A 19,294-nucleotide genomic window follows, 5' to 3' on the forward strand; every position below is an offset into this window, starting at 1 on the left:
CCTCTTCACCTGGGCGAAACGGCTATTGGCATTCGTGAAGTTGCACGACCGCCATCTGCTGGTTCCAGCTCGTCACCACCGCTCAAAGAAAGAAAGAACCCGAGGACGACTCACTTCTTTTAAATCAGGTTCAAAAACACTTATTTGCTCAGGCTTTCCAATAAACAATAATGTATTCTATTTCTTCTCCTTTTTATGCTTTTCTTAATCACTTTGTTTTAATGTATTGTATGTGTATGTTCTTAATTGTGTTAACACAACTAAGTTATTATTTTAACAGTTCAAAGCAGTGGAGCATGTTTCAGGCCATTATATTTCCCAAAATGTATTAAATACATTAGAAGTTACTGTAGTAAATCACTCTTCTGTCCACACTCTGGAACCGATTGGAGATGGGTATGCGTCTCACATTTCTTGTGTAAAATACTTCCTCAGGTGCATCAGAAACCGAGAACAACATATGGTGAAAATGGTCAAAATAGCAAGATGACGAAGTCGACAAGAATGTTATCACAAAGCATTGGGTTTATGATGATTTTTTGAGAATGATAAGAGGTATGCCTGGTTACATAATGTCATACGAGATAAATATGAGTAAAAAGAAGCACTGCTCTTCTAGAAAAACACATTGGATCATCTCAGGATTTATTGCTTAAGTTGTGGACAACAAGGATTTGCAAACAATCAGGCATCAATATTTTGGAAGTACTGCGAAAAATCAACATCCTCTTCACAGCTGTAGAGATTAATCTGGTCAGATGAACAAGGACAAAAGTACAACTTCCTTATACAGGTTTCTAGCCTTATGATCTTAAATGGTGTTGTGTATCTACTTCAGTTTTATTAAGTACCCAAATTAGTAACTCATTGAGACACTCTGTAAAAACAAAGAAACATAATAACAGTTAGTGACTGATAGAAAACAAATCTTTTCCTAAAACTGTATCTGGTGTAAGGTGAACAAGCAAAATTAGGTTGCTTATACAATATTGATTTGAATTAATTATACTCTAAAGCAGACATTCTAATGTTAAAATGCTATATTTGGTATTTTTAGCAATAGGCTACACTGTTTTTGGTCAACTTTGAAATATATACATAATACTGTCCTCAGTAATAAGACTGTAAGGTTTGCTATTACTGACTATCAGCAAAGTTATTTCAGTAGGTTCTTCATTATTCTGACTGAAGAGCCTCTGTAGCCCCCACCAAAGTGGTTCCAGTGATTCAGGTAGTGGAATAGTTGGTAAAGCTGATTCCTCTCTTCAAATCCTGGTGCTTTAGGGATCTTTGCATGATACGCAGAGTAAAAAGAGCTGTTGAATCCTCCAAACATCCCAGCAATACCTAACTCATACTCTGAATGACCGTAGAAGCAAGCAGGGTCAAAGATGACTGGGCCATCGGCGCACTCTGCCACATTGCCTCCCCATAAGTCTCCATGGAGAAGTGCTGGGACAATAGCCACATCTTTGAAAAACTGAGGGATCTTGAGCTGTAAATGACAACAACAATATATGCGTTACCCAATTTGATGAACGATGCAAACAAAACAACAGCTGTAGAAACATTTCTGACTGGATAGCAGAGTAGGTATACCTGTAGCTTGGACCATAGCTCCCGAGCCTCCCTGTCTCCGTACGATTTCTCCACCATGTTAAGCTGGTGTTGCAGCCTCTGCTGGGAGTAAAATGTCACCCAGTCATCCTGCCAGTCATTTTCCTGGAAAGGCACAGAAAAAAAAAAAAGACCAGACTGTGATATTCCAGAGGATGGCTGTAAAGTCACAAAGAGAGCGCACACAGATGGCATGGCACATGTGTATTTCTTTCAGTATTTACATACGTACCTGTGGTAAATATCCACAACATGTAGTTACACTGAAGCCAAATCTTTCGACCACAGCCATATCTGACAGACCATGTCCTTTTCCTGGACAGTCAAACACAGAACTTGATCAATAAGTGGTTAACTATCATCTAAAAACAGAATGCAAAACTACAATGAGTAGCAATGACAATAATCTTACATTTGTCCAGCATTTGATATTTCTATGTCTTAATGCAAAGTGTAACTTATTTACCTACAGTCTGCTGCTCTTTATTCACTTTCTCCATTAGTGTCTTGTTGTGGAGGTGTAGGTCTGCCAGCTGCTCTCCAATGTGTTTTGAGTACCTGCTCAGTGAATTTAAACATTGAGTAGTTCATTGGAAACACATAAAGAGGCTACAGCTGAACTGCAGGCTCTTACTTGGTGAGACCTCTCATGTCCACATGTTCCATCACAAACACGCATCCGCCTGTGTCCAGCTCAATCACCTTAATAGGGCCGGGAACTTTGACAGTTTGCGTTTTAAGAATGGCATCCAAACCGGCCATCTCACCATCAAACATCAACTTGGCCTGTATTGCAACAACAAAAGCACAATCGGTGAGGAGAAGTATAGTTGCAGCTGCAAAGTTACTAAGTCAAAAACACACAGCTGCGTCACACCAACTGCACAAAGTCCACTGACTATCACTGCATTGCTGTAAGAAATAACACTGAATGGAGACCGAGATTTGCACAGCTGGACTGACTAAAGTAACAACCCAGTGGCACTGCGTTCTCACACAGTGACACATACGTAGAATTAATACCTCGCTCTTGTGATTTATCTTCACGAACACTCTCCCGGTGTCAGTTTCATAACTCTGGCCCTCGCTGATGCATCCGCCTCCAGAGTGACCTGTGGATTTCAGCAGGGTTGTCCCCAACTCTTTCTTTATTTTTGCCTCCATGGATGTTCTGAATAATTTCCCCCAAAACACTTTACAGACGCACTACCAGGTTCACACTGGGCGTGACATTTCAGCGCTTCCGCCACGGGAACCAATAAGATGTCTCGCGTCTGCTTATCTCCGCGTCAGATTTGTATGGCTGAAATATAACCAATCAGAATGTAGTTCATGATGATTGACGTGACACTTGCTCAATCGCTGTGGAGTGCTATGGTCACGTGAGCGTCACCATGGTACCAAGTGAGGCCACTCATGCTAACAGGCTAATATTAGCCTTTGCAATGTTTTCCCGTGGAGAGGCGAAATGAGCAGAAAAGAAACGTGTTTACTCCTCGGAGCGACCGGCGTTGGAAAGACATTGTTGCTCAAACGTCTACAAAATATCCTTTGCACACGTCCGATTGTTTATATCGGCAACGGGGAGAAGTAATCCGCACTAAGTAGCTGAAATGGACAGCTAATGTACTGCTGGTAAAAGCTAAGACATTTTAAGGTGAAATTTAGTCCCGACGTGTGATGTATCAGTGTGAATATAAAGATTTTTATATACTATATGACACTTTGCAATGGCGTATCATGAAAAGAAAAACAGTAAATGTTGCTTTTAGCATTGGCCTATGGTTCAAAGTGGCTACATCGGTACCGAAATCTACTTCAAATCGACACAAATGACCCCAAAAATGTAAAATGTCTTAGGAGAAACTCACTTCATAAGTCCAAAAAAATACAAATTTACTGCACAATATCTTAAGAGTGGCCACAAATAACTGCAGAGACGGATGTGTACAACACCATCATATGAAAATCACAAACACATCAATCTACATTTAATCTTTCTTAAAATCTGGCTTATTCAAAACCATTATCAAGTTGAAGTTGTGATGGTTGGTTGTTTTTTTCCTCATGGATTGTATTCACAGTTTAGTTGGAACTGTTCAGGTGAACTTGAGTCAACCCCTCCCACTCTGCCTACAGTAAGTAGGAGTGGATTGTATTTTTAAACTTTTACTGAGTTTACTGCTCAGTCATGCTGTAACACCTCATATATGTTTTGTCTCAGGTTGGAACCAATCTGACAGACCTGACATTGAAGAAGAAGAAGGTGACCGTGAGAGAACTGGGAGGCTGCATGGGCCCCATATGGCCCAGCTACTTCAAAGACTGCTCCTCTGTCATTGTATGACTTATTTGTCTGTACAACTATCTTGCCTTGTTTCTGTAAATGAAATGTTTGTTTTAAAAATATTATCTCTTTCTTTCCTATTCTTAGTTTGTGGTGGATTCAGCCAACACGGCTCAGGTCTCCTCTTCTTGTATCCAGTTACTGTCACTCCTCTCTGCCGAGCCTCTGCACAATGCCTCAGTTCTTATTCTCTTCAACAAGAGGTGATGCTTGCTTACTTAAGAAGTGACAGTCAATATATGTTTGCCTTATTATTAGTTTATTGTTACAAGAATTGTTTTCCACAGGTGATCCTTAATATTTTTGCGTTTTCTGATATTCGTTTTTCATTGCAACTCTTTTTAGGGACATGCCTTGCATTATGAGCCTTATAGAGATAAAGTCGCTGTTCAGGATGGACGATATCATCGCATCTGCAACTCAGCCAATCACAGTACTGGAAATGAGCGCCCGATCAGGAGAGGGACTTAAAGAGGTGATAAGCTGGTTGGAGTCTGTTGCCGTCAAATAATGTATTATTAACAAAGTTGTGAAAATGTTTTCAAGCCTTCTGTTCAGTTATGTCAGTATTATCCATTAAAAAAACAAAAGTTCACACAGTTTTAAGAGGATTTAATAGTGTGCTTAGTGTTGGACAGTATAACACTGTGGCAGAGAACATGACTATAATCGTACTGTATGAAAATGATGACTGTTAATTTGGGTGATTAGAGATGTGTAAGCATTGTATGGATGGTAGTGTCTGGTGGTATAGTGGCTTTTCTGACCGTTTAAAATAACATCACACAAATTTATCGATTGTCTGACGAAATGCAAACGGAATTTCAGTTGAGGAAGTCAGAGAACTTCCTCTGAGAAAATATTTTGACAGAAGCAGAAAAAGCTTTTCCTGCTCTGCCATTGTAAATATCAGATTTGCACGTGTCAAGCGAAACCGTGATACAATTGTTGATATAATCTAGTACAGGCCCGTTGCTGCTTTTGTGTATTCGTGAAGTCCAGCAGGGTTTGTTATGGGGACAGAAGGAATCTGCCACATTTGTTTAAATGGAATTTGTGAAGAGTCCCATTGAAAGGAGGCTTGGAGCTACAACTGTATGATGATGTATCACCAGCAGGGGGCAACATGCACAACAAACACAGGAGCTGTTGCTGGGTGTGTGCTTCATTTGGGATGATTTCATATGAAATGTATTGGTACCAAGAGAAATGACAAAATGTGAAGATTGAAACAGTGTTATAATCATACCATTGTATTTGATGAGAATCAGTGGTTCACAAGCAATGAATAAAACTCACATTCAATAACTTTCCAATGCAACTGTACTTACTACGAATTCAGAAGCACATAACAGTCTCTCCCAAACTTTAATTTCATTCAGCAATTGATTTCTTGATCGTAAAATTGCATATATGCTGTTATTTTTTTTCATCAGTTCCGAACTCCACATAGTTAACGGTGTTGATGCAGTCACAATTCAGGCACTGGACAGGTGTTTAGTAACTTTTTTTTCCCTTTCACTTCCATAAACAAATTGTCTATTCAGGTACATTTCGCAAAGAGTGGTCAACTGAGCCCATCACACATATGTACGCCTACTTTCTATGGCTGAATTTATTGACAACAAAGTAATCTGTGCTTTTTTGTAGTTGTGGTGAGTAGTTAACAGGTTATAGTCTTGAAGCAGTTTTACATGATAGTAAAAGTTTTCGGTAAAAATCGTTATCTGGTTGACACATCACAACTGCATTCATTAAAATAGAAGCAGGATATGTTGTAGCTGTGAGACGCAGAACCATCTTGAATCGATACGTTACCGTATTGTATATAAAAACACCTAAGAATGTACAAGTCCTCGGATGCTGCAGAACGTGATGGCATTCCCCTTTTCAAAGACGTTTGCTCCAATTCCGTCGACCCTCACAAGAAAGGGTTCTGACTGCTCTGTGCCAACTGTGATCCCTGAGTACTGGAGGTGGAGAAGGGCAGCAGGGGCTCCGGAAGCGGCCCCGGCAGGTCCAGACCGGGCTGCGTGGGGTGAGTGAGTGACGAGGGGAGGCTGGCACCCTGGTGGCTCATCGGCAGGGGCAAGGAGGTGCTGTACGGAAGGGAGAAGGCCTGAGGAGCCACAGTGGCGGAGGTGGAGCCCATCTGATTCAGACTTAGCTTTGGCTGCTCAAGTTGGAATGGGTTGGTGATTGAGGGGGCATTCAGGCCTGAATTAAAAGAAAATTTAAAATTTTAAAAGTCCACTTGAACCATCTTTCCAATAACACTTTCAATTCTTAAAACAAAGTTTTAAACCAGAGAAGATCGTCAGTTTCTCTCTTTTTCAGCAGAACAAACCACCGTTTCCTGATGTCTGAAGACAAATGCAAATCAAAATAGAGGGTTGTCAAAAGCTTTTTTTGAAATAGTGTACCAAGACCTTATTTTTTAAGGATGTGATGCAAATAGGAGAAAATCTTTTTGTCTTATTCGTTTAACTTTAAACAAGCTGTAATAGAACATTGGGAGAAAATGAGAGTACAGTGTACAGGTCTTTAAAATATTCTAGAAATCAGGAAAATGGCCATCAGTAAGTCAGCATTAGAATAGTCTACCTGTGGATATCTGATAGGCCTCATCTGTGGAGAGTTTTAAAGTCAAACTAAAGACCAGTGCATTTACTGTTAGATGTCATTCTTAAACTGTGTTTGTTGCCTTTTGCTTTGTCTTTTCAACAGTTTGTTTTTTTTAAACAAGTAGAGCACTTTGAAGGCATTTTATAAACAAAATACTACATGTAGCTGGAGTGAATAAAATCAATTAGTATTCCAAAAGGTTAAAATTCTATCTACATTTTACATCAGTCTCTGAAAGCAAAATGTGTGTCATACAGTGGTAAGTAGGAAGCAAGTCATTTATACTGTACAGTAGACACAGACAGTTTCCTCATGACAATGTACACATCATTTGCATGTAGGAGGCTCCTTTACATTCCAGTTCTAGTTTTTCCATGTAGCTTTAGACTAGTTACTCATTGGCTGTTGCATTTGGAGTCAGTAATACACCAATTACCTGACATAAAGGGGTTCTTTGCTGGGGGGTTTCCCGGAATCAACCTGTCCAGGTTCACCAAAGAGGCGGCTGTGGGGTCCAGGAAAGCTTCGGGGGTCCGACATGTGCGAGGGGCGGGGTCGGCCAGGCTTTCTCCTAGACGGGACAGGTCGAAGAGTTCAGGACTACCGTCTCTGCGCCCGTTCATATTCAGCATACCGCCGTCCATGGCCTCGTCAAACAGATCCCCGTCTGGCAGCAGGAAAAGAGATTGTTAATATGTGGTTTGCACAAACCCAGAGTGAAAATGTGACCGTTTTGCGATCTACCTGAGGGGCTTCCAGTTCGTGGAGAAGGTACTCTGAAAGGTGTTCCTTCTGATGGAACCGAGAATGGATCAACCCCTGAAGAGGCTATAAACATGTGAAATTACATCATTTAGCTTTTGATACTTTCTGAGCATTGGTATGATGTCTGTAACTTTCAGCTGAGCATGTTTGCACATATGCTCACCTGTGTTTGAGGCCCATGCCCCGCCTGCAGAGTTGAGGTTGGAGACATTGTTTTGTGGTGCATCCCAGGGGTTAGCCGGCGGCTCCCACGGCGGAGGAGGACTGTTTGAGGGTGGAGGTGCCATCCATGGAGAATCCGCTCTCGAGTTGTAGGCACCTCCTTCTTTTATAGCAAAAGCAGAAACTTACAGCGAGAACCACATCTTTTAAACCGTACACGATATAGTTACTTTGGTTTAGAAAGTACTTTTCTCCAGTGCATCTGACTAGTAAAGACTCCACATTATGACACTTGGCTCGGGCTCAAGGCTCACCCAGCGAGTCCCAGGGGTCCGTGCCTCCAGCAGCAGCAGCTGCCTGGTGTTGAATATTATTCCAGCGGTGGACACTCGGAGGTGTCTCTGCTGGCACTGCAAACACATCTACCAGGTCCATGAAGGCCGTCTGAACACAGAAAGAACAGATTATTTCAGTATATAGTTCAATATGGTTAACTTCATTCATATCTGTCCATCTATAAAAGCTGAGTATATCTCTTTTTTATATTGCATGCGTGTACACGTGTCTGTGGTCGGAGTGCATAGATTGTCTGTGTTTGTATATGTTTGCATCTATTTCTTCTCGGGTGTCTGTTGAGGTGTTTCGTACCCCGCCTTTCAACTGCATTTCACGTTTGCTCTCATCCAAAGCCTTCTGGAGCAGAGATTCATCTCCCTTGCGACTGAGTTGCTCCTGTCAACACAAAAGGGGAGGGACACAGACGCCATTGGGCATAATGGCTTTTGGCTAAATTCACATATTGTCACATCATTTTATATTTATGACAAAGCGACAAGCAGAGAGAAACCAGTCGGCTTGCATTCTTCCAATGCATTATCTATGCATGCAATTGGCACAATCCAGAAAATTCTCCGGTCAAAGAGAGGAGAGAGCAGAGCATCACCGAGGTCCCTAACAGAGCAGTTCTTTTGTGCTACTGTATATTAGCATAAAGAGAAAATGGGGAGGGAAGAGACAATGTGCCAGAATGAAACAGGAAGGGGATTACAAAGGGTGCAGAGATAATGCCACAATAGGACATTTATACAGCTTTTTGGGGGGAAAGAAATGTGATGTTTTACAATAACAAAAAGCAAAAAAAACAATAAAGTAAAGAAGAAAAACTGTTGGCTAACAACTGAAAACAGTCTACGATCTCTGTTTAATTTAAATTCTCAGAAACACCGGATGATCTCAAATGAGACATGTGACAACCAGTTGAAGCGAACCCACAACGTGCCCTTCAATTTGATTATTTATTGATTATCTCTGAAATGCCCGTGGAAAAGTCCACTAACGCTATTTGCTATTTTAAATGTTTTGTCAACCATTTCCAAAACCTTGCTCAGCAAGTGTTTTCACCAATTTGTCATTCCTAACAAGATTTTGCAAGCAAACTTCTCATAACCATTGCACCTAAACAACTAACAGTATCTAATTGGTTAACTAAACTAAAAAAAAAAATTGACCTTTGCTTCAATATAATAGCCATTGTGGACTGCCAGTCAGACTCGTCTAAACATCTCCATGTGTTAAATGATTTGCTCAGTACCATCAAAAACACACTAATCCTGAAAACCCTTCAGATATTGAAAGTTACAGTTACTTTTTAAACACTTACTCATCCTTTTTTTTAATCCATCGCTAGTGGAAAAAGTGTTTAAAGCTTGAGGACCACGACTCTCCAACACAATGTGAGAAGCTAATAAAACATACATTTAAAGTTGCTGCTAGAATAATCATTTTCACTCTACATGGTTTTTTTCTCTCCAAACATTGGACAAAGTGTAATCTCTCTCACAGTATAGGTTTATGTAAACACGCCATTGATTTTCTGTTTAGTGATCCAAAGACAGACACAGATGCCATAAAAATCCCCACCGACAGAAATACAAACTCAGATTAAGATTCAAAAATGCTCCTGCTCTTTGACTTAATCCTCTGACTATACCATTTTTTTTTAAGATATAAAGCATTTGTGTGGGTAATTCACAGGTACAGTTTAGAATAGAATAGAAAAAGTGTTATTGCAAAATCTTAAAAGTTGTTCAACAGCTTCTCTATTGTCTCTGCTGTTTTAAAATGCGTGTTATGACTTTGTACAGAGATGAGTCAGCTCTTCAGGTTTTAAGTGTCATCAGTAAATAATAGACACTATAAAGCAGAATCAGCCGTCTCTCTCCTGTCTCCCCAGGTAGTCAGTATTGAGGCTAGTTTAGATAATACTGACTGGTGGTGTGCTCAGCTCCAAAGATACTTGCCTAGAACTTCCAGCATTACACCACATTTGCTCCAGAATTAGAAATGCAGCCCCCGCCCCCAGACTTTACCTGCTGGTGCTCCTCCTTGCTGAGGCTCAGGGCTAACTGCAGCTGGGTGTCGTCGTCCATGTCCGGGTTGCCAGCTGCTGGACGTGGTGGCGCTGGCTGCAAGTGTGAATCAGCTAAAGGTCAATTAAGGTGCCAATGGTAAGAATGGGGTTTCTAGAGTTCTCTCACATGCAATTTCATAAGTACCAATGGAGTCAGAAATGTGTCAGTCATTTGTTTTTTTTCTTGACACCTCACCCAGTCTAAGAAGAGAAATCTATTGGTTAGTAAAACGGATGTATGAAGCCACAGCCTGTTAATCTCTGGAGAACAACACGTTATTTTGCCGTTCGAAAATGAGAAAATGGAGGTTACAGGTCAAACCTGGGGATGGGAGAAAGTGATTGGTACATGCATTTGTTTTTCTCCGAAGGGAAAAGATGGAGCTGTAAAGTTAGTTTTATTGCACAGAGAAGGAGATGTGCTGGAGGCAAAGGAAGGGTCATTACTTCTCCCAGCATACTGGTACCTTCTGGGCCTCCTCCTTGCTGAGGTTCATAGCGATCTGGAGCTGTGTCTGTTCATCAATATCCACTGTGGTGGGTGGCTAGGGTCAAGCAGTAACAGTTATGAGGATAATTATTAGTAAGACCAGTCGAAGGGGACTTTTTTTTTTGTTAAAAGCATGCTTGATTTTGCGAGAATCAAATTCAAACAAGATCGTAACTATCAAAGTTCATTCAAAAGTGATGAATACAAGTACAAAACAATTTGTCATTAAAATAACAGTTGATTCCAGAAGACGAAACTGCACTCTAGTGTGATATTTCTACAGTAACTGAAGGGGCAAGTCCGAGGACTGCAGCTGCCCTTGCCACTGAGACGAGGGCGGGCTGAGGATGCCCAGGAGTGGATCAATGCACACATCCTGTCTGCCTTCTCAGTCTCTCAGTCACAGCTCCCTTGCTCATCAGCATTGCTCACACCGATTGGTCAGAGTGCTGTTATTGATTACATCAGGCATAGGGTTGATGATATCACTTTCTGTTAACGGTTCTGGGAAATGGTGGCCAAGAAGACATGGAAAATAGTCGTGCTTCATCACCATGACCAACGGTATCCAAGAATGTTTGGTCGGGAATCTTCTACTGCTTTAGTACCGCAGTACATGTCAGCAACAGTGCAGCTGAGAAGCCTCTTCCCGTCAGGCCCATGTGCTGCAAGATGAGAAGCTTTGTGCTCAGTGGGAGTGTGTGCGTGTGTGTACGCGCACGTTATCTTGGTTAGAGGTACCTTTTCACTTTCTTCTCGGCTCATGGCCAGGGCCAGCTGCAGCTGCAGCTCCTCTTCGCCGCTGGTCGCAGGCCGAGCTTGTTCCAGGTCTGGAGCAAGATGAGGAGAGGAAGAAGACGCTGCAGGGACGCAGAGTCAGCAGAGAAGAGCGGATTTTAGGGAGGAACGGCGAGCAAATGGGACGAAGAGAAAGAAAGATTAACAGATGGAGGGGACGGGAGGAGATGGGAAAACACAAAGAAACACTTTAGGCTGATTTTTAAGGTCAGAAAAGAGCTGGCACTGTTGTGCATGTTAATTTTCCATTGCCTGTTGTTCGAAGCCTTCGCTGGCATGGCTCGCCACAGTCTGCCTTACTCGGCCGGCACTGAGAACAATGGCGTGGCTGTGTGGAGTTAGGTTGCTGGTGGGGGAGAGGAATTGACAGATTGGATTGGGGCCCACCTTATTACCCCGAATCTTCTCGATGCATTGCAGGACTCAGGTCCAGGTTTGGGGAAGTGAAATTGGGGTTGGGGGGGGTTGAACCAGTCTGGGTGCCAGGTCGTGGGTCAAATGGTATAAAAGGCTGGGAGGGGGGCTGGCTACATTTGGGCAAAGTCAGTTCTCAGAAACCATCAATTCTCATCGTCTCCCCTGAAATAACCCACGATTGACAATGAACATTTCGACACAGTCACTACTTATCAGCATTTTGCTGAACCATCCTCCTGCTCTACTGTCCAGGAATCCCCAAGAGATACACCTTACCCTGCCCTGTAATCCCTGAAGTCACTTAGACCACAGGAAGTGAACTGAGGCCATTAATGTGTGTAGTCACACACACACACACAGAGTGCAGATACTGACAGAAATATTGCATCCTCATTTGAATTATTTAAACATCTGCAGCTTATCAGTCAAATGGTTTCTTTTCATCTTGCAGGGCTTTTAGGAAACTTTTCCATCTAGACAAATCTCATGGTGTAACTCCTGGCGGGTAATACTGATATGGGGGAGCAATGTGATCCAGCAATTAGCGCTGATCCCTCAAAGCAAGAAGTCTCCCAACCTGCTGGCAGACGGGGCCTTTCTATGGAGAGTTTGCATGTTCCCCATAAGCCTATGTGGGTTTTCTCTAGATACTCCTACATGCACCCAAGCTCTCTTCAACCCAAGTCTGGATTAAAGTATGTATCGACGACAGTGGATATTGATATGGGTATATAGTATGAAACATGCCTCCGTCTAATACACCATCAGCTCTTATAGCATTACTCACCCACAAATCCAGAGCTTAGAGCTGATATCTGTCCACATGTTTCCCACTGGCGCTCATTCAGACCCAGAAAAGTATGTACGTTATGCCTTTAAAGTGGAAAATGTGCTGGACAAAAAGCCTTTTTTACTGAGAAGTGATAATAAATCAGCAAGATAACATCTGTGGATAGAACTGTTTCCTCCATGAAGCAGTCTGAAGGCATCAGAATATAACAGAGTAGTTTGTGTATTTAAAAAAACCTCATCTCAACTGCTGACTGCCACCCAGAATAAATACCACAAAGACCACATAAAGGCAGAGGTAGCGGCACAAGCCACCCAAACCACTTCACAAACGATGCACACAGCTGCATTATGTGCTTCCAAAATGTGTTTTTCAGTTGAAATTAATCAAGAATACTGCCGACAGTATCGCTGTGAATAGACAGAGAGTCCTGCTGAAGTTTCATATTAGAGAGAACACCACAAACAGGGCCTCCTCTCTTTTGTAAATCCAGTTGAGCTGACGTGACTGTAGAGGAGAATGAAAAGAATGCAGACATCCAGCCATCAAAACACAGAAAACGGAAACTTTTTCTATTATAACAAAAAAAAAAAAAATACCAGGGATTTTATTCCTATTCATCGTTGTTTAGATGTTGGAAACTAAACTGCATTAGATCCTGTGATCTAATGCAAAAGTGGAGAGCAGAGAAAGACACTGACAAATGGCTGTTTTTCCACTCTTCTGTCGCCAGTTTGAAAATATTTCCAACTTCCAATGATAACAGTAAACATCCCTCATTAACTTATCAGTATCAGATAGTTCATTATTATCTGACATAACTCATGACCTGTCATTCTGAGAAATGACGAGTCATATGTGACAAGGAAATATTCATGTACTTCAGCTCACTGACTACTTCACGGAACAAAATGAGTTGCATTTCAAGACAACTGCACTTGCTTTGTCGCAAAGGGGGTGCCCAGTTACTGCACAGAGCGTTAGGATTTCCTGTTACTCACAGTGGAAAGAGGATGGCGAATCTCTGCACCTGCCGAACTCATCGTACATCACCGCTGAACCTCCAGACTGGCGTCCCGGGTACGGAGGGGGCATCGATGCCGAGCCTATGCTGCTGGTGACGCCCGCCATGCGCGTCTTGGTCTTCAGAGCCTGGGTCCTCTCCCTCTTCAGCTTGTCGTCGTCCTTCAATAGAGCCACCAGCTGCTTGGCCTTCTCTCGGACGTTGATGCCCTGATCGCGTCCGTCGCGATCAATGTACTGGAAGTCCCGCAGAGTCTGAATGGTGAATATGTTCTTGTAACACTCCTGCGCCACACGTTCCGAGCCTGTTTTGATCAGGTAGTCCAGGAGGGTGAGCGCCTTGTAAACGTGGCGCCAGTTTTTCCCGTGATCGTTGAGCCTCCTCCAGATCATACCCATAACCTCAGCGAAAGCCACCACGTTGTAGGTCAAGTCTGCAATTTCAGACATGAGTGAGCTCGGCGGGCCCCAGTGGTCGTTGGAGGTGGCTTCCCGCACCTTGATCTCGGCCTCCGTGTAGTTGTTGACCATGTTTTTCATCTGCCGGCGGAGTGATGAAGTCTGCATGTTGGCGGTAGGGTGTCACGGTTGGCAAATGGAAAGTCTAAGAGTGGGTCTGCCCACTATGCTGCCTCGGGCGAGAGAGAGCCTGCTCAGGCCAGTGAAGAAAAAGCAATGAAGTACAGGCCTCTTGGAGACTGCAATGACGTCCACAAGTGTGCAGCAGCTGGAAACACACAGAGATGCTCTGAGTCAGTTCAGGTTTTTAATATTCCTACACAGCATTTTATTAGAAAACCAGTTTTGTTTCTTATATAACAAACACATGCCTTCTGTATATGCTCTTACCAGCAGCCTTAATGGCCACTGTCTAACTCTCACACACATTTTCATTCGTTAAATGTACTGGGAAGAAAAGAGGAACATCAGCGCCTCCATGCAGTGAAACCAAACACCCGGGCTCAGTTTTCCTTCAAACAACTTCCAAGAGGTCTGAGTGGGCACATACAGTGAGGTGATCAGAAGGCCCTCACCAGCTTGACAACTAGTTTCTGAAATCAATCTAGGAAAAAATACTGTTTCCTCTAGTCAAGTGCAAATATTTGTTTCTGAGCGAGATTCAAGGCAGGGGCGATTTTGTAATCAGCTGGTGTCGAAATCTGTGCTTTACCTTTGAGAGTCATCAGAAGCGGGAGGGGCTCTACCTCATTGTGTTGTTCTGACCTGATTACGTCACCACAACGGCAGAAGGGCTTCAAAGCATTTAAAAAGTCACAGAACTGTACTTATACAGCGAGATTACACACAGATGCACAGTCAAGACACCACTAATTGTTTTCTTTGATTTTTTTTTTTAATGGTTATCTCAACCATAACATGCGTTATTATTGTGTGTGCACTGTGGACTAGCGAAGGTTTTGCCTTGGACTTTGTTCTGCTTTGTCTTGTGGAGTCATTCGACCTGATAACCATCGCCTCTGCCTCAGTGAGCACCCAGCTGCACGAACACAGAGGAGCAATGTCTTACCTTCAAAATCAATATGCTGTGTCATAAGGAAGCACTTCCAAAGTTAAACACAGATGAGACAACAAGTTAAATGTATCTACCCTGTGAGCCAGGGAGACATTGAATAAGACCAAAAGAAAATGCCTGTGTGACGGGTGTAACAATCCCTGACTGGAACATTGATCAAACTTTAACCATATACCCTGAACAACTGACTAAAGGTGTACCTGTGGGTGGACTCTGTATGGTGACACACATAAGGGACGTTTATGTTCCGCGAGAAGACCGTAAACACATTGCTAGGGAAAGTCTAAAAGAGTGTGGTACAGAAGACCACACGTTGCTAGTGACAGATCCAGCTTCATTATGTCCTTCAAGATTCCTGACATTTCTCAGCTGGGAGTCTAATGAGGAATAACCAGACAGGAACCGACAAAGTGTTCTTCCTGTTAAGACCGGTTACTTGAAAGTAGGAGAAGTAAAGAGAAGAGTTTTAATTAGCTAATAACAGGGAAAGCAGGGGGTTTTACAGTAGGACCAAAGAGTCAGTAGAAAGCTCCCCCACTGGGTTCAATGTTATACTGAATGTCTTTTTTGTGCTCACACTAATAATCAAAACATGGCGAAGAGCCCTTTTTTTTTTTTACTACCATACGTTCACACAAAGCAAACATGGCTTTCTGGAAAGGTTTAACTTGTGACCTTGACTTATTTCTCTTTAACTATCCACCTGGGATGAATGTGCCATGAAACAATCCACTACCATTAAAAGCACAGTCACTGTTTAAACACATAAAACCAAGGTATGAATCGAAAACACTTCAAGATCGGTGTGTTTTAAACAGCCCAACATCCTGTGTAAATAAACACCAGAGGGTCTGGACGAGGTGTGGGCTCAACTTGTTTCACTTGTCCTTTACGTCCCGGACCAGGACGACCGGGGCCATGATTGCGTCAAATGGGATGATCGGCTCGGTGAAGTATGTAACCGTGACTCAGCTACGTTTCCCCGTTTAAAAAAAAAAAAAAAAAAAGAAAGTTAAAATCTCTACACAAGGAAAGGAAACACTAAATCGGGACGCTGGATTTCTCCGCCGTCTTACCTTCACGCCTTGGCGCGTCAGCAGGGTCCCAACTTGGGGAGGCTTTGGGAGGACGAAGAAACGCCTCCGCCTCTCGACATGTCCCGTGTGCGAACAAGAAGTGTGGTGGGAGGTATTTCAAGCACAAATGGAAAGCATCCGCCGGGAACCGTGCGTACTCGGAAACAATCCGAAACTAAAGCGCAGCGCGGCACTTTTGTCATTAAACTAAAGTTGTGTGTGCGCGTCCCAAATCCAGCCAGGCGCAGAGCCTGCAGATGGCTCAGCCCCCCTGAAAACACAGTAAAAAATGGATGGAGTGAAGAGAAGGGAGGGAGAGAGGGAGGGAGGGAGGCCTGCTCGGTGCATGCAGAGTCAGACTTAACCCGTTCACTGCTGATCTCAGACCGCCAAAGCAGGTGGTCTGAGCCCAGAATCTGAGGAATCACAATTACGCACACATTATTCAGACTACAGCATGCCACTTTCTCGTATCTCATGTCCCGGAGGACAACAGTGGTTCTCTATTTAAAATGTAAATGTTCACAAATAACTGCAAGTAATAGGCTACACTACCCCAACATGCAGAATAATTCTAACACAGCCTGACAGACAATTCACTATTATATTATCTTCAATGTGTTCCCAAACACGGCAAGACACTTGAACACTCTGATATAAAGGTGAATCTGTGCTGGAACAGTTTGTGAGTCGATGTGTTTTCCCACAGGAAGTCACTTCCTTTTCAGCAGCTCCATCCTTCCATCTCTGCTCTTTACTTATTTATTACCACTAATGGGATGTTGTCTGTAAGTCACCTCCTAATGCTTCATATACTGCCTAAATCTTTTCTGTATTGAGGTTGGCTCAGATTCAAGTAAATTTGCAAAGAGAATTGAAGCTGTCAGTATCGGAGAGAACAAGGATCAGTGTCTGATCTTGAGTGAATAATAACTGAGGCAGCAGGAGAGAACAGTAGGTCTCATGGTTGACTGAGCAGGATATACAGGAAATACCAGCTCCACCTTGAAACAACAAATGCACTCGAGAAGACGACAAAAGAGGGTAAAGTGCACAGAAATCCAAAAATCCATGAAACCAACGGGTTCTTAGGAGCATGCCGGCATTTTAGTAGGTTCTGAACCTACCGCAAATTTGTGATGTGCATTCTGGATTGTGGGAGTGTTGGCTGTTTCATTTTCATTTGACTGTGATCAGGTTATTTAAGCCCAACTTCATATATTACCTCCTCCGATCCTCCTCCTCCCCGCCTTGGCACCCTATACTTTTTTATTTTTCCTGAAAACAGATGCCTGAGCATTCTTTGTTTCCCAACAAAGGCCTGATGAGGTCAGCACTGGGGGGTCATGCAGGCCAGAGCTGGGAAAACGGGAGGGGGGGGGGGGGGGGGGGGGGGGTTGAGGGGGGTATGGTGACATCACATAGAAGAGGAAAACTGCATGCTGGTGTGTGTGTGTGTGTGTGTGTGTTTGTGTGTGTGAGAGCTTGTATTTCACTTGTTATATGAGGTATTCTTTTTTTGACTCAAATGTTGTGGACATGTCTGCATTGAGGGGCAAAAACTTGTAATAGATTTGAGTGATGACGTGGGTTAAGCCTAGAATGACAGAGATTCCAGAGAGTTTACAAAAGTAGCCTAGATGTTACACCCTCTGAGGAGCTGAAAATGTAAAAGTTTGAGTTAAAACTAAGAGTGAGAGAGAACAAAGAAAACGGTCCAGATACCAATATAACATTTGTGTTCAATGTTAAGGTTAATGGTTATATCTAATACCTGGCTGTTGCACTATAAACAGTAATCACACCAGGATCTGTTTATTCAGGCATCATTTGAGACAAACATGAGTTGATCTGCTTTCCTTCACTGCCCTCTAGTGGTTGTGTGTGATAACACTCTGCCTGCTCTATTGTTCAGCAAAACTTACTGATCCATCATCTTCTCCACTGTTCTGTCTGTTCAGGGTCGCAGGGCGCTCGAGCCAATCCCAGCCAACTATGGGTGAAGGCAGGGTACACTCTGGAGAGGTCACCAGTCCATCACAGAGCAGAGAGTTAGAAACACCACACACACTCACACTCACACCAACTGGGGTCACCAATCTACCTCCCTTGCATGTTTTTGGACTGTGGGAGGAAACCAGAATATCCCTCTGCAGTGGTATTATTCTTTATATTATAGACTGATCAGCTGTAACATTATGGTCACTGACAGTTGAAGGGGAAACTGTTTCAAATGTTGGAGGATATATCTGGCAGCAAAGAGACATTTTGTCCTCAAATTGGATGTGATGTAAGAAAGGAGTGGAGAAAGGACAAATTGTGATTGCTCAGATCATCTCCCAAACTGCAGCTGAGGTGTTTCTGGTCAGCAGTGATCAGTGTCTATAAAAAAGTGCCCAGAGGAAAAGAAAAGCAGTGAACAGCAACCAGAACATGCAGAGAAATGATGAGGACAAACTGTGTGTGTTCTCATCCAACAGATGAACTACTGTCGTTGGAACAGACACAAATCTTTTTACTGGTTCCTTTTCTGATAATACACAATGAATTAAATGGGGAACTTCCACATATTTGGCTAGTGCAGATTGTAATGGTATGCCTATATGGCCTATATGCTATTTATTGTTGTTTTGGTATTAACTGACAATGTTTTGCCTCTTGATAAGCTAAATGTTTTCAGAGAGAAACTTACTGCACTTGGAAGTCATATTATAGAAGAAAATACTTGATGTGGACAGTCTGTGGATGAGTCTAGTGAAACAGGGGTGACAGATGTCATCAATTAATGCATTTAACTTTGACAATTTAACAAACAATAAGAATCTGCATAATTTGTATATGCGCATTCGTGACCATTTTTATGAGATGGACCAAATGACAGCACTCACACACAATGTTCACCTGAGTTGAAGACAAACAGCACTTTCACAAATATGATAAAATGATATTTTAATCAAGGGGACTAAAAGCTTGTGAAGGGTTATTGAATGGCACGTTACAATGTTTTGCTGGAACTGAATCTGTTTATCAAAAGCAAAATCAGACCACTCAAAAGGTGTCACGCTATTAACAGGTCAACACATCCAGCTTTGTTTACTGGGAGATATAAAAGCAGCTTAATCATAGATACAGAGGGAGTTGAAGCAGAAAACAACACCCCGATCAGCAGACGTGCTGTTGAAAGAGGGCTGTCAAGTGGAGGTTTCATATATCAGCTTGTCCGAACCACTTCCACTGTCT

General features: G+C 42.7%; 3 protein-coding genes across 13 annotated transcripts; 1 reads left to right on the forward strand and 2 right to left on the reverse strand.

The window, feature by feature from the left end:
* Positions 1 to 509: 509 nt before the first annotated feature.
* Positions 510 to 2,859, reverse strand: fn3krp (fructosamine 3 kinase related protein). The gene is made up of 6 exons (XM_080488127.1): positions 2,641 to 2,859; positions 2,252 to 2,403; positions 2,084 to 2,175; positions 1,850 to 1,932; positions 1,600 to 1,722; positions 510 to 1,495 (listed from the first exon to the last, which is right to left on the reverse strand). Exons 1-6 carry the CDS (start codon positions 2,779 to 2,781, stop codon positions 1,157 to 1,159), a joined length of 930 nt encoding a protein of 309 aa, XP_080344253.1. The 5' UTR covers positions 2,782 to 2,859; the 3' UTR covers positions 510 to 1,156.
* A 226-nt stretch (positions 2,860 to 3,085) lies between these two features.
* arl16 (ADP-ribosylation factor-like 16) lies at positions 3,086 to 4,576 on the forward strand (the record flags this gene model as incomplete). Its single annotated transcript, XM_080488286.1, has 5 exons — positions 3,086 to 3,163; positions 3,702 to 3,755; positions 3,842 to 3,958; positions 4,052 to 4,167; positions 4,310 to 4,576. The coding sequence occupies 5 exons, from the start codon at positions 3,086 to 3,088 to the stop codon at positions 4,473 to 4,475; spliced, it is 531 nt and encodes a 176-aa protein (XP_080344412.1). The 3' UTR covers positions 4,476 to 4,576.
* Positions 4,577 to 4,992: 416 nt separating this feature from the next.
* epn3a (epsin 3a) lies at positions 4,993 to 17,245 on the reverse strand. Of its 11 annotated transcripts, none has more exons than XM_080488278.1 (12): positions 17,182 to 17,245; positions 16,055 to 16,325; positions 13,423 to 14,171; positions 11,158 to 11,276; positions 10,394 to 10,471; positions 9,886 to 9,981; positions 8,165 to 8,248; positions 7,831 to 7,960; positions 7,518 to 7,679; positions 7,334 to 7,417; positions 7,026 to 7,256; positions 5,186 to 6,181 (listed from the first exon to the last, which is right to left on the reverse strand). In XM_080488278.1, exons 3-12 carry the CDS (start codon positions 14,009 to 14,011, stop codon positions 5,886 to 5,888), a joined length of 1,869 nt encoding a protein of 622 aa, XP_080344404.1. In that variant the 5' UTR covers positions 14,012 to 14,171; positions 16,055 to 16,325; positions 17,182 to 17,245; the 3' UTR covers positions 5,186 to 5,885. The 11 variants fall into 11 exon arrangements, with proteins under 11 accessions (XP_080344401.1, XP_080344404.1, XP_080344405.1 ...); XM_080488279.1 differs by lacking the exon at positions 17,182 to 17,245 and adding an exon at positions 15,852 to 15,950 and having other exon boundaries at positions 16,055 to 16,354; XM_080488275.1 differs by lacking the exon at positions 17,182 to 17,245 and having other exon boundaries at positions 4,993 to 6,181; positions 16,055 to 16,354.
* Positions 17,246 to 19,294: the final 2,049 nt, after the last annotated feature.

This window comes from Lipophrys pholis (genome assembly GCF_963383615.2).
Source record: "Lipophrys pholis genome assembly, chromosome: 19".
NCBI classification, from domain to species: domain Eukaryota; kingdom Metazoa; phylum Chordata; class Actinopteri; order Blenniiformes; family Blenniidae; genus Lipophrys; species Lipophrys pholis.

Excerpts from the sequence above, each read along its gene's own strand:
- fn3krp (XM_080488127.1), bottom strand. The coding sequence starts at position 2,781 with ATGGAGGCAAAAATAAAGAAAGAGTTGGGGACAACCCTGCTGAAATCC. Across the intron at positions 2,176-2,251 it reads GACATGAGAGGTCTCACCAA|GTACTCAAAACACATTGGAG; the intron begins GTAAGAGCCTGC and ends TTCACTGAGCAG. Across the intron at positions 1,496-1,599 it reads AGCTATGGTCCAAGCTACAG|CTCAAGATCCCTCAGTTTTT; the intron begins GTATACCTACTC and ends TGTCATTTACAG.
- epn3a (XM_080488275.1), bottom strand. The coding sequence starts at position 14,011 with ATGCAGACTTCATCACTCCGCCGGCAGATGAAAAACATGGTCAACAAC. Across the intron at positions 7,418-7,517 it reads GGCATGGGCCTCAAACACAG|CCTCTTCAGGGGTTGATCCA; the intron begins GTGAGCATATGT and ends ACATGTTTATAG. Across the intron at positions 7,257-7,333 it reads ACGAACTGGAAGCCCCTCAG|ACGGGGATCTGTTTGACGAG; the intron begins GTAGATCGCAAA and ends TCCTGCTGCCAG.